Here is a 13,799-nt window from a genome sequence, read left to right on the forward strand (position 1 = left end):
TATGAAAACTTCACATAAATTATGATCTAAATTTGATTTAAATTGTTTTTAGATATTGATCTATAGATGAATTTGGCCATTTGGTGTTTAGAAAAGAATTATGTTTAGGAACATAAAAGAGTTTAGGAAATAAATCATTTCGACCAGCCCATAGAGACCCATTCATTTCACTGGATGTGGCCAACTGCTCAAATAATTACTTTAGTGAAACATTTTGTGAATTTATGTTTATATAAACATTAGAAAGGTCATTAAAAATAAAAATTATTTCAAATAGTAGATTTTTTTGTAGTTTTTAATGCATTTGAAATGTCTGTTTTTACAAAATGCTACAGAAATTTGACTGAATGTAAGTGTGTGTGTGTGTGTGTGTGTGTGTGTGTGTGTGTGTGTGTGTGTGTGTGTGTGTGTGTGTGTGTGTGTGTGTGTGTGTGTGCGTGCGTGCGTGCGTGCGTGCGTGCGTGTGTGTCTGTGCGCACGCACACACCTGTGTGAGCATTTTTTATCTTTGTTTTACATTTGTGTCTGTTTTTGCCAAATTCTGTAAAAAATGCTCTCTGTGGCAGTGATACCTTTGTGTGTTTGTGTATGTCTGTTTGTGTATGTGTGTGATTGAGCATGTATTTTCTATATTGCATTTGTGCCCTAGTATCAGGCTTAACTTTCTGTGTTAAAATTTTCAGATTTATTCTGGATGCATTGATTTTTTTGACAAATAAAAGGAAAAAATATATAGATTTTTTGCATTTCCCATTCATTTCAATTGGGGTCTTTTTTACTCCCAAAAGGCCTTTTTTGGTGAATTTTTTTACACCTCTTTAGAACGACCAAATCAAGCCCAGTTTTTTTATATGAATCTTTACAGATAATCTGGAAAAGTCACAAAACCTTATTCCACTGAGATGAAGGGAAGGATGTTTTTTAACTAAAGAAAAGTGGCTTAGGGGTAAGATTGACCCCAAGAGACTTATTAGGGTTAATTGGTATGTAGTGATCATTACACAACACCACAATATATCAGAAAACTAAAAACTCATGCAAAATGGACAGATCCGTTTTATTGACCAATAAAAGAAAATGATCCGATGAAGGTAATAATAATACCTTCTATATGTAAAATACTACTGATAAGGTGCTATTTAAATTCTGAAATATTTACTTAAAATCTTATGGAGAAGTTCTTCGGTAAATAGGGTAGAAAAAAATCGAAACCCCCTGACATAAGTCATTGGTTATTCATGTTAGCAAACCTTAGACACTGACATGACTGAATTTGGCACAAAATTATGCATTTCTCTCATGTTTTCCTTTTATAAATAAAGGAAGCTTTGGTTTTTTTGCAACATTGATGAATTAATGTTGTATCTCTATATTTTATCATTGACAGATATTATTACGCTGAAGGCTTACATTTTTCTGCCAAACCTTGTCTCTATTCTTCAAAACAAAACACAAAATTTATAAAAACTATTGCACAGCCATGCAACTTATAAATGACCTTAATTTGTTTCTGTTATAATAATGTCCTTTTCACATTCATAGCGTGGATTAAACTTTGTCCTGGTCTCCATTCAGTGTTGGCCATGCTCATCTTTGGATTTGCGTTTTGAAATCATTTCTGACCTGAGATTAAACCACTTCATGCTTTCAGACCTAATAAAATCACTTCTATTCAAATCATTACTTGATGTCCATTTGTATTTAGCCCATGTAATGAGTGGGATTAATGAGAGCCGATCCTTATCACGAAACTAATCCTGACACAATCAATTCATCGAAAAGATCAAACCAAATCCTGTTTTATATTAAAAGGGCCTTTTATCTTTTTTTTTATTAACTTATTTAAAGTCTTACCCGGGTAGACGTTCTCAATGTACCAGGTGAGTATCCAGTAGATCAGAGCGTCTAAGAGCATCATGAAGATGGAGACGATGAAGGAATAGCGGTCGTTCTCCTGTGGACTGACCCGGATGTTACTCCACTGAATCCCGATGCCCTGCTGCTCATAAAGGGCGAAATTCTCGCAGCCGTACCCGAAGGCCACGCACGACAGCAGACTCTGCCGGTGAGAGAGATAGAGATGAGAGGTCAGACACACGGCCTCAATCCTGAGCTGTCACTCGTATGAATATAAATGTGCGAATGTTTATTCTGGTATGAATGTGAGATTGAAATAACAGCACAGGGGAGCGCGACCATCATCTACAATTTAAAACTAAACTGCGTGTGTGCGTGCAGCTCGGCAATCCCATTCATCTTAAGACGTCTGAATGCCAAGACGTGCACACACACACGCTTCTGAACAAAAACAAAAGCAAATCTCTTCATGTGAGATAAAGGTCACTCTGATTGGTCACAATGACGGAAGTGCAGCCGTAAGTCATTTAGTCGTTCTGTCTTTATCTCAAAGGGCAACGCTGCTCCTCCATCGCTCTTCTCCTCAGGTGTGAGGTCATCTCCATCACTCTCCATATAGGCTACAGAGATCTTCAGGAGAGACCTGAATTTTAACCTGCACGCCTTCCCTTCCTTTCATCCTCTCTATCTTTAAGTATGCAGTCTGTTAAAAGTATAAATTCTCCAAGGTGGAGCAGAGGTGCGTTTAATGTCTCACCGTGGCCATCTTGGCTCCGAAGCCCAGGACGTCCCTCCAGGCGTAGCAGAGCACATGAGGAAGGTAGAGCAGGAAATAAATGAGACCTCCGCAGGCGGCTGCCAGATTCGCCCGGGAGAAAAACACACTTATGAAAAAGCACTGCATGACGGTGGCCACGCAGAAGACCAGGAGGAAGACAAAGATCACCGAAGGGTCACTGTATCTCAAAACCTTTCCATACTGTTATAAAGAGAGAGGGAATAACCATGAAAACATTCCTATAGTAATCTGCTGTCAAACATTTGCAGGAGAACATGATGGATGCATCTGCGGGGCGTAAAGACATTAATTAAAGCCGTCAGGCGTAACTGTGTGAAAGCTTTCTGGAGCCTCTAATAAATGTTGAGTTTGAGCTTCCACGGATGCATCAATAACACAACCTGATAATTACAAAGCACAACGGCGTGCATTGAAAAGCCTCCTCGACCGAGAGGAGCGATTACACGTGTCAAAAGCAGTGAAAGAGAGAGAAGAGTCGATTAAAAGACGAGTGTTGTGATTGGATCGGCGGTGAGCAGAGTGATTCTGTGTGATATCAAACACAAAACTGTGATACTGTACGCTATCAGATATTTTTTTCCACACAGAGTCACGATGCTCACAGCAGAACACTGAAGTTCATCTGGACAAACTGATCTTGGATTTCACTCTACAGTGGTGGCTCCCAAATCGTTATTTATCATTTTTTGCATGAATATATACCAGAATATCAATATTAAACATGTCCACTCTTTAAATAAAGATGCTACAAAAAGTTCTTCACAAACTTAAGATACTTCATTTGATTCGAATGCATACGTAGGCATTGGATGCATGTAATACCTCTCCTGGCCTACAGGAGTCTGTTTCATTTTGTGTGTTTTGCATGTGCAGACCCTACTGAAAAATCCAGCTTAGACCAGCTGGTTTTAGCTGGTCTCCCAGCTTGGTTTTAGCTGGTATTGCTGGTGTAGCAAGCTGGTCTAGCTGTGTTTTGGTCACTTTTTAAGCTGGTCTAGCTGGACTTAGCTGGTCAGGCTGGAAGACCAGCTGACCCACCAGATTGACCAGCTTTGCCAGGCTGGGAGGACCAGCTTAAACCAGCTACTCCCATATTGGTCTAAGTTTAAAATACGGTTGCATTTTCGAAATCTGAAACACCCCTTAGTAGGTCGCCACAAATTAAAACTCATGTGAACATCTTTGTAGTCTTTAAACATGTTTTTTTTTTTGTGGTAAAACTGTTATTACCATGTTTTTTTTGTATATTGATTTCTATTAGCAAAACCATGTTTTTTTTTTTACAATAACCATGGTTTTTGTAAGATCAATTTTCAGTTCAGGCTGAATAATGAAGTACTACTAACTAACTATACATCCATTGTCGATGTAGCTTGCAGGCATTTCGGTCCATTATGTTTATTTAGTTTCTTATCGACTATCTTGTGAATTGATGCCCACCAGGGCAGGGTTGCACTGCAAAAAATGATTTTCAAGAAAAACAAATTTCTTAGTATTTTTGTCTTGTTTTCAGTACAAATATCTAAAAATTCTTAAATTAAGATGCTTTTTCTTGATGAGCAAAACGACCCAAGAAAATAAGTCTAGTTTTTAGACCAAAAATATCAAATTTAAGTGATTTAGTGCATAAAAACAAGCAAAAAATCTGAAAAATGTGCTTACCCCATTGGCAGATTTTTTGTTTGTTTTATGTACAGAATCACTGAAAAAGCATCATAATTTAAGAATTTTTTTTGATATTTTACTAGAATTTTTTTTCTTGAAAATATTTTTTTGCCTTGTGCTACCTTGTGGATAAACAAATTACTTGCATAACGTGCGCATATCATTTTGTATTTAATTTTACTTCGTATTTAATTTTCTTGAAGAAATTTGGCAGTCCTCACGTACATGCAAGTGTAAAAAGAGAACATTAAGAAGAAAATGTTTCCCTGCCAATGAAGAGTTTTTATGGCAATTCATATTTCCGCTATTATCCACTAAGTGGCGCTCTTATGCAACTTATAAAACAATGAAGCAACCACTGATCCAAAAACAGTAAAAACTCTGTGTATGTTTTAATCATCTCTCTGAATGTGATCTCTTTACACAAATGCTATTATCTTAGCTTTTTGCTCATAATTTGATATTTTTTTTCTGTGAAAATCATACAAAAAATGCTGGCGCTGGCTGGAAACTTTTTTTTAAACACTGACAGGAAAAAATTGTTCATCTGTAGCATCGTAGCACCTTTATTTAAAAAATGAAAGTTTTGCGCACAAGCCTTTGGTTATTAAAATGAGATGTTGGTGGTGAGACAGGCTGGTGTACATTAGCTGAACTGGTGACCAGTTAAAACCTCTTGACTAGTAACCAGTATGAGGTCTACTGTATGCCATCAGGGGTGTCATATGGCAGTCCTGTAGGACCCCTGACCTAAACCTTTATTCAGAGTGACAGCTGATGAACTTTGGGAACCACCATTAGCAGTGTTGTAGTCCAACTTGAGTTGGCCAGATATCAAGTGTCGAGTCTGAGTCAAGCTTTATCTGGACTTGGTCTTGACTCGACACTCGATCTCTGGTCTTGGATCAGACTCATGTTGGACTCGACCTCATCACTGAGCATTAGTGTGAAACTGTAGTTTTCCAGATCACATGAATCCAGTGAAATTCAGTGTTTGTGAACATCAGTGAATCACCTTCAGAATGATAGTAAGGAGGCCGGCGCTGATGCCGAGGGGCAGTATGCAACTGACGGCCCAGCTCAACCAATAGATGGAGCTCTTCAATCCCATCATCCTCACGGTCTCCTTCAGACGCGCCTCCTTCTCCTGAACCACGCCCTTGACGATGAGCGCTACAGAGTAGATCCAGGCTAATGTCATGTAGAGAGGCAGGGAACGCGCCAGAGACCGCAGGAACCTGTACACGTATACAAACATGCAGGAACAAAATCCCCTTCATGTTATACGGGTGAACTTCATGAGCATAAAGACCCCTTCACACCAAAAATGAGCTTCTTTAGATTATAGAAATGTAAAAAAGAAACGGTTCTACAAGAACCTTTGACTAAATGGATTGTTAAGGAACCAAAAATGGATCTTCAGGTGGCAAAGAATCTTTTCAAACACCTTTATTTAAAAAGAAATATAGATAGCTTATATATATAGAATATGCATAGCTATATTTATCTTTATAAGTACTGTTCTTGTTGTGAACAGATGTCAACACTGAGGCTGTGTGCAAAAGCTAACACACACAAAGACACTTCTGAACTCAGTATGTAGCCTTTCAAGACAATTATTTTGCATTACCTAACCCAAAATAATTATATAGCTAAGCCAAGTTCACAGAATAACTAAAACACATGTTTATACATGTAAACAAACTACACAACCATCAGTGTCGTAACTAAAACTGACCCCAGATCATTCACTCTTAATGCAACCACTGACACAGTAAATCAGCCGATCCCCTGTCTGTCTTTTACATACTGAACAGTTTATGCATCACATAAACTTTTAACATTTGCATTACTGGAATGAAAAAGAAAAAAAATATTAGGTCTTGTTTGGTACTTACATTTTCATTTTAATGATGGACCGGTAACACTTTATTTCGACAACATTTGGTAAATTGGCTCAACTACTTGTCAACTCCCAGTGTACATTAGTAGACTGTCTGCTTAATATCTAAACACTTTATTGTCACGATCCACTAACAGGCTTTTAACTGACTATAAATATCTTAGTACATGTCAACTTTTTCTGCTAACCTATAACCTTACACCTAACAATATGTACTGTGTGTAACAGTACTGTAAACTGCAAAAAGAATGACTTTCTTACTTAGTTTTTTTTTATTTTTGTCTTGTTTTCATTAGAAATGTCTAAAAATTCTTAGATCAAGATATATTTTCTTGATGGGCAAAATGACCTGAGAAAAGAAGTCTAGTTTTTAGACAAAAAATATACAAATAAATTATACAAACAAACAAAAAAACTGCCATTGGGGTGAGAAAATTTTGCTTGAATTAATGGTTTAAGAATAAAGTAAACTTATTTTATAAATTAAACTTAATAAAGTAAACTAGATTTTTTTATTACCCCATTGGCAGATATTTTTGCTTGTTTTGTGCACAAAATCACTTAAATTTTATATTTTTAGTCTAAAAACTAATTTTTTGCAGTGTAATTGACATGTACTTGCAAATGAATGAGTATTAGTTGACAAGTAGTAAGTTACTTATAATTAGTAGAATTTCTAAAGCGAACTATCAAAATAAAGTGTAACCAAAAGACCAGTTGATTTAAAGAAGTAACCACATAGTACTGTAATTCATATTGTTAAAATTAACTCATAATTCAGCAAAATCTGCCCACATTCTCCACCGTTAAATTTCAAATAAATGACTTTCTTACGGAGCCCCTAGGGTGACATTGGAGTAAAAAAATCTAAAGTTTAGTTTCATGTGCTCACGTGAAACTTTCATGTGCTAACGCAAAACCTTCATGTGCAGAATTTTTTTTAAGTTTAGTTTCGCGTGCTTGCGTAAACTATCACATGCTTGCGTGAAACTATCGTGCGCGCACGTAAAACTTTCGCTTTCAAGTGCGCGCACGATAGTTTCAGGTGAGCACGCGATAGTTTCACATGCTCGCACGATAGCTTCACGTGAGCGTGCGAAACTAAACTTAGAAAAACATTCTGCACATGAAGGTTTCGCGTGAGCACATGAAAGTTTCGCGTGAGCACATGAAACTAAACCTTAATTAAATTTTTGCTCCATGTCCCCTTAGGGGCTCCGTACTTTCTTACTTAGTATTTTTGTTTTTGTTTTTCAGTACAAATATCTGAAAATGCTTAAATTAAGATGCATGGGTTACAGGAAACACAGATAAAATGTAAACCTTAAATGCACTGATACAAGTGTATGCTAAAGGCATAATAAAGGCAAATTCTGCACTAGTCGACTATTTTGGACAATGAAAGACAAGTAAAAAAAAAGAGAGAGAGTAAGATGATCAATAATCAATCAAAATACAAAGCTAACATTTTTTTTAAATCGTTGTCAACATATTGACTCCATATAGGACACCTATTTATGTCAATGTCTAAACCAATCCGAAATCCATCTTTTTCTTCGAATCCTTGTGATGAGACAAAAAAGCACTTTATCTTCATGCAGATGAGCAGAAAAAAAGCCATGAAAGCAGCAGGAATGTTTTTAAAGCTCTTTAAAACGGCTATAAAGAGAGAGGTACGGCGAGGAGGTCGGCTCGAAAACGGCGCAGTAACGGTTTGATTCTGTGCATAGCAAATTTGCATAATAACCCAATTTTGTAAAATCAAAGTTCAACCATTTTCTGCTTGATTCGCTTCAATTTTTGTCAAATCACATCCCTGTAATTATTTCAATTCTGATCAGAGGCATAAAAACCACAAGGCACTTGTCTGAATGTTCAACTTCACAACACAAAGACTTTCTGTTCCCGCACATATAAAGACAGCAGAAAAACTCTGCAGCTTATTGCATCATCTCATTTAAACATTTTATGAGTCGAATGCATTTATTATGCTCAAACTGAATTTTGAATGGTTAGACGTGTACGAATATCTTTAAAAGATAAACTGTTGCAGTGAACTGTTGCAGTGTTGTGTTGAGTCAAGTGCTTTGTGGTCAGCTAATTTGATTATTCGAGTCGATTTCCGTTTCGTCGGATCGTTAATCTCGGCGTGTCGGCTTCACTGACCTTCACCATCACAGAGATTAAAGCACATGGGATAGTCAGAAGAACCATGTTTTCTATAAACCAGCAGAACCAGATTGCAGAGTTCCGAACCCCAACAACCCGCAGGACCTCTTTCAACCGGCGCTCCTTCTCCAGGACCAAACCCTTGATGATCTGGCTAACGGTGTACTCAAACGCCAGCACCAGGAACATGGGCAGGATGGTGCCGATGGCCGAAACAAAACTGCGGGAATGACCAGAGCTGATCTCAGAGCAGTGTGGTTGCTCTTATGAAGAAAGTAGGTGTAAACCTGTATGGTTTTATATCTTGCCTAAGTTTTTTGCAGAATGTCTAAGCTGCATTTTGTTTGTTAATGAACATGGATATGGGTGGAAGCAAAGTTTTAAAAATGACAAACAAATCACTTTAAAGGGGATGTCTAATTCTATTTCAATTAAAAGCTGGATTCTCATGATAAACATGCGCAAAGTTTTGAAAACCTATAGTATTTCGGTGCCAAATACATAAGAGTGTATTGAGTATGGTCTATATGACATCATAAAGAGCAGCATTCCTTATATGGGCATTTCTCACAGAAAGACACTTTACAGCTGTATCCGTCTTTTATAAATATGATAAAACGAAAGACTCTTCAGAGATATGAAGGATGCAATACCACTCTATAGGCACTAAATATTGACATAAGATTAGCAGAAACTATGTGTATGAAGTGATCGTTAACTCTTTCACCGCCAGTGACAAGATATCTCATCAATTAAGAGAAAACATGTGCATAAAAAACATGTTCCTGATGAGGTTTTATGTTAATCTGCAATACCGCGATTATCCACTTACCCAATTTATAAAAAAACTGAAGTAAACAAATTATTAACTAATTTTAAACTCTGTGTAAGTTTTGATCTGAATCTGATCTCTAACCTTCACAAAAATGCAATTATTTCATATTTTTGCTAAAAAAATATTTTTTAAGAAAAAACCCCATATTTAAGAGTTAAAAGCAGAGAAAAAATATAGATAGGATGAAACTTTTTCCTGTTTTGTTTGATTGTTTGTTTGTTTATTTAAAAGCATTTGATTTTATTTGATATATTTGTATGTTTAGATATTTTTTGGATTTTTTTTCCTGGAAGGCATTTTGTGAAACTTTTGTGAAATTACAAAAAATGCTGGTGGGCAACTTTTCAAAAAATGGCTGTCGGGGAATGAGTTAAAAGAAAAGCAGTGAATACAGCCATAACACTGTTTTCCAGTTCCCCTAAAGCTTTTCCAAAACTAAATTTAAATATGCATAAGCGTGTAAAGTGCTGATGAAATATTATCTCTTATTTCAGCATTAAATAACACATATTATGAAAAATCCACTTTTACATAAATGTGTTGGGAGTGTATGAACACAAACACCATTCAATGAATAAAATCCACCTACTCCTCTTTTAATCCATATTAAACCAAAGGAGTCTCATGGTGTTTTGATTTTTCTATCAATATGATGTCACACTGATAAAGCCCCACCCATAGCCACTGACTGACAGTCTTGCATTACCATAGTTTCCACCATCCAGTTTTAAGCTGTCTGCCATATTTCAATAGTGAGATATTATTGACTCAGACTGTAAGTTGTCATTTAAACTGAAAGTGATCGATGTCTCTTTCGGTAAGGGGGTGGGAAGCTGTACCTCATTTGCATTTAAAGGTACAGACACGAAACGAGGCATTTTAAACATGATATAATAAGTGATCTGTAAGGTATTTTAAGCTGAAACTTCTCACACACATTCGGGGCACACCTGAGACTTAGATTACATTATATTGCATTGTACATAACAGGTGCCCTTTAATATGCAAGAACAAATATACAGCAAAGAGAACATTTTCTTACTGAATATTTGGTAAAAAGTACATAAACAAAACCATTAGCCCATCTAGCAGCACGGTCCAATAATACATTTGCATATCGAGTCTTAATAATTACAATCACGTTCACTTTCATTACAGGATAAAGATGTCACCAATCTACTAAACATTTCCTTTTGTGCTCCGCTGAAGGCACGCTGGATTGAAACAACGTGTGGGTGAATACATGTTAAAAGAGATGTAACTTTTTGGGCGAACAAACCCTTTGATATAATGAGCTAATGCACTGTAACGTGATGTCTGGCTGATTTAGAGTCAGTAGATCAGAACGTTAATAATGAGCCGGTGGGTTTGTGAACGTGGCTTTGATCACAGGCAGAGCGCTGATGTTGTTCTGAATGAAACCTGCCGGATCTTTAAACCCCACACACGCTTCACCGTCAGTGTGATTTATCACGCCATGTCGTTTTGATAATACAGTAAGCCTGTATTAAAGTCCTCTCATAAGGCCACTGAAATGTCATGTCGATACCCCGGCAGACGGCTTCGGAAACAAAGTGCTGTCTGCGCTCAATTAGCCAGCGGCTGAAATATATCACGAGCTCTCAAAATCTGACAGGTTATAGATTCCTGCTATCGTTTCTGCTTAGCTTTCATAAATACAGGCCGAGAGAAACGAAATTATAGTAGAAACAGCAGAGAGACAGTCACGGCAAACACTTTAAAACACATTAGGCCATCCTCAAATTTGTATCCGCAAGTTTTTTCTTTGACGTACAAAAGCTGATTTTTGCATTTAACGTGTTGCTCGATAATGACAAAGTGTGTCAAGTATTAAAAAGACATTAGAAGGTCTCCGCCTGATCGATCCGGTTAATCTAGTTTACTGACTCAATAATCGGCTTACAAGAGTTTTAACAGATAACAGCTCATAGGTGAAGATTATGTAAGGAATAATTGACATTGGGTTTATTCGAGAAAAAAATCTGAGTGCTTTAACACCATGGGTGTACATTTTTTTTAACTCATTCCCCGTCAGCCTTTTTTTTAAGTTACCATTTTTTTTTTTCACAAAAGTTTCACAAAATTCCTTTCAGGAAAATGTTCTTCTAAAAATATATAAACATACAAATATATCAAATGAAAGATCAGACCCTCTGCTTTCAAACAAACAACAAACTAACTAACAAACACACCAGGAAAAAAACCTTTCTCTGCTTATAAACTTATATAATAAGCTTATAAATATGGGTATTTTTCTAAAAAAAAAACAAAGCAAAAAGCTAAAATAATAGCATTTTTGTGAAGGCATTTTGTTAGAGATCAGATTCAGAATGATTATCAAAACATACACAGAGTTAAAAATTGATAAATAATGTTTTGGCTTCAGTTTTTTAATTGTATAAATAATTAGGTAAGTGCTGTATTGCAGATTAACATAAAAATTAATCAGGAATACGCTTTTTATGCAAATATTTTCTCTTAATTGATGAGATAACTGTTCAATGGCGGGGAAAGAGTTAAATAATTTAAAGGACCGGAATCAATTATTCCTGTTATACCGCGCTTACCACATTGCTCTGGTGGTTATTTTAAAACATTTGACGGGGGGTGTGTGATGATTGAAAAACAAACAACACTCCTGGAAAATTTCTCAAACAATCAGAATAAAACATTCAACAGACCCGTGGAATAACCCCTAATTTCCAGCGACTGCGGAAAGGCTGCGGATCTGCTGCGGAACGGCTGCGGAGTCAATCGATTTCCATACAAGTCTATGTGTGTTTTCCACCGACTGCGTTCCGAATCCGTCACAGCTCCGGCCATCCGCAGCCCTTTGGCCGCAGGGCGGAGCCATGACTTTATCGCGTGATCATACCTGAATTCGCGAGATCTCGTGTTGTGATCTGGGCTGGCCCAGCAAAACGTCATAATTTAACGTCATAATGGGCGGAGACAGAACTAGATATCGCGCGATCATCATGTGAATTTGCGAGACCTCATGGGTCCTCGTCACTTCAGCACGCACCCGCACTGCAACAAATACGGAACTGGTGGGTATTGGAGGACGGCGGAGTGCGGAGTCGTAATGCAGCCGCTCCGCAGTTGGTGGAAATCCGGTGTAAGAGTAACTTAATAACTAAACTTGGCTTACCTACTAAAACCAGGATAAGCTGGCTGGATGGTTTTAGCTGGGTATGCTGGTGTAGATGGCTGGTTTTAGCCCATTTTTGGGAGGACCAGCTTAAACCAGCTTAGTTTTTTTTTGGCCAGTTTAGCCAAGCTGCTATCAGCTGGTGGGTCTGTTGGTCTTCTAAAAAGTGACCAAAACCCCTCTAAAACCAGTCTGCTACACCAGCTAAAACCAGACTGGGAAACAAGTTAAAACAGGGCTGGGAGACCATCTAAACCAGCCAACCCGCTTACGAGTCGTCTGGTGGTTTTATGTTACTGTAAACTGTCACTGTATGAAACAAGGGCTTCATGACTCTTCAAAATAACTTGGACTGTAATATTAGGTCGATTGTATTTTTTAATCCAGATGCAATTTTATTATCTTGAAAGTTTAGTTATAAACTGCATAAATCATCTGAGATTAGTCAAAAGTGTTAAAAGTAAAGCATATGTATGCAGAGACAGACACAACTAGGGGTGAGCAGTAAACCGTATAATAAACCGGTAGAAATATGTCAACCAGTGGAGATTTTGGACTATCGTCTCTATCGAGGTTACGCGCCCACGTTACGTGCACGTGGTCACGAAAACGTAATGTTTGTACAAGTATTTAAGCACCGCAGTTTTAAATCAAGTGATTGTAAGCCATTGAAACATAAACAGAAGCGGGTGAAGCGGTCATAGCCGTGTTTTATCGTGAATAAAGCACACCTATTGACCAATCAGAATCAATGATTGGAACTAACCGTTGTATAAATAAATAAATATAATTATTATTATTTATTATGCTTATTTCATCACTGACTGTTTATCTTCAGTAAGCTTGAGTTTTGTTTGTTTTTTTGCCTTCTTTTTATGCTTGTATAAGTTTGGAATTAAGGATAACATAAAAAACGTTATTAAAAGAAAAAGAAAACTCTGAAAAACATGATACATATTATTATTAGACATTAGATCCACCCAAACTTTGTCAATTTTCAAATCTGCCCTAAAAGAATTTCCATGGCTTTCAATATCATTTGACTCGTATCGATATTATAATCTTTAATTACTAGCTACTAGCTTTTTAACTTTTTTCCCACCATTGACGAGTTAAGGGAAAACGCTTTCCTGCCAATGACGAGTTTTTCCTGCAATTCGTATTTCCGTTATTATCCACCAGGTGGTGCTCTTACCCAACTTATAAGACCCAGAAGCAACCCCTTATAGGGCAAACAGTTCAAACTCTATGTATGTTTTGATCATTACTCTGAATCTGATCTCTATCTAAAGTCCTTCACAAAAATGCAATTTTCTCAGCTATATGCTCAAAATTTTCAATTTTTGAAGAAACCTATAAAATATAAAATGAATTCTATCGAAGATTTTGGTCATATCGC

At 36.9% G+C, this 13,799-nt stretch overlaps 1 protein-coding gene across 2 annotated transcripts in view; it reads right to left on the reverse strand.

The window, feature by feature from the left end:
- The window catches only part of LOC135783446 (phospholipid-transporting ATPase ABCA1-like), a 165,262-nt gene that overhangs the window by 78,789 nt on the left and 72,674 nt on the right, over positions 1-13,799 (reverse strand). Inside the window, exons 15-17 of one of the 2 annotated variants that reach the window (XM_073811797.1) lie at positions 5,337-5,559; positions 2,615-2,836; positions 1,855-2,059 (exon numbers count right to left, since the gene is read on the reverse strand). In XM_073811797.1, the coding sequence (XP_073667898.1) occupies positions 1,855-2,059; positions 2,615-2,836; positions 5,337-5,559 (650 nt within the window). Of the gene's footprint in view, positions 1-1,854; positions 2,060-2,614; positions 2,837-5,336; positions 5,560-8,390; positions 8,614-13,799 lie in introns of both variants that reach the window. The other variant, XM_065294172.2, reaches the window with a different exon arrangement.

The sequence above is a fragment of the Paramisgurnus dabryanus genome, chromosome 2 (genome assembly GCF_030506205.2).
Source record: "Paramisgurnus dabryanus chromosome 2, PD_genome_1.1, whole genome shotgun sequence".
Classification (NCBI taxonomy): Eukaryota; Metazoa; Chordata; class Actinopteri; order Cypriniformes; family Cobitidae; genus Paramisgurnus; species Paramisgurnus dabryanus.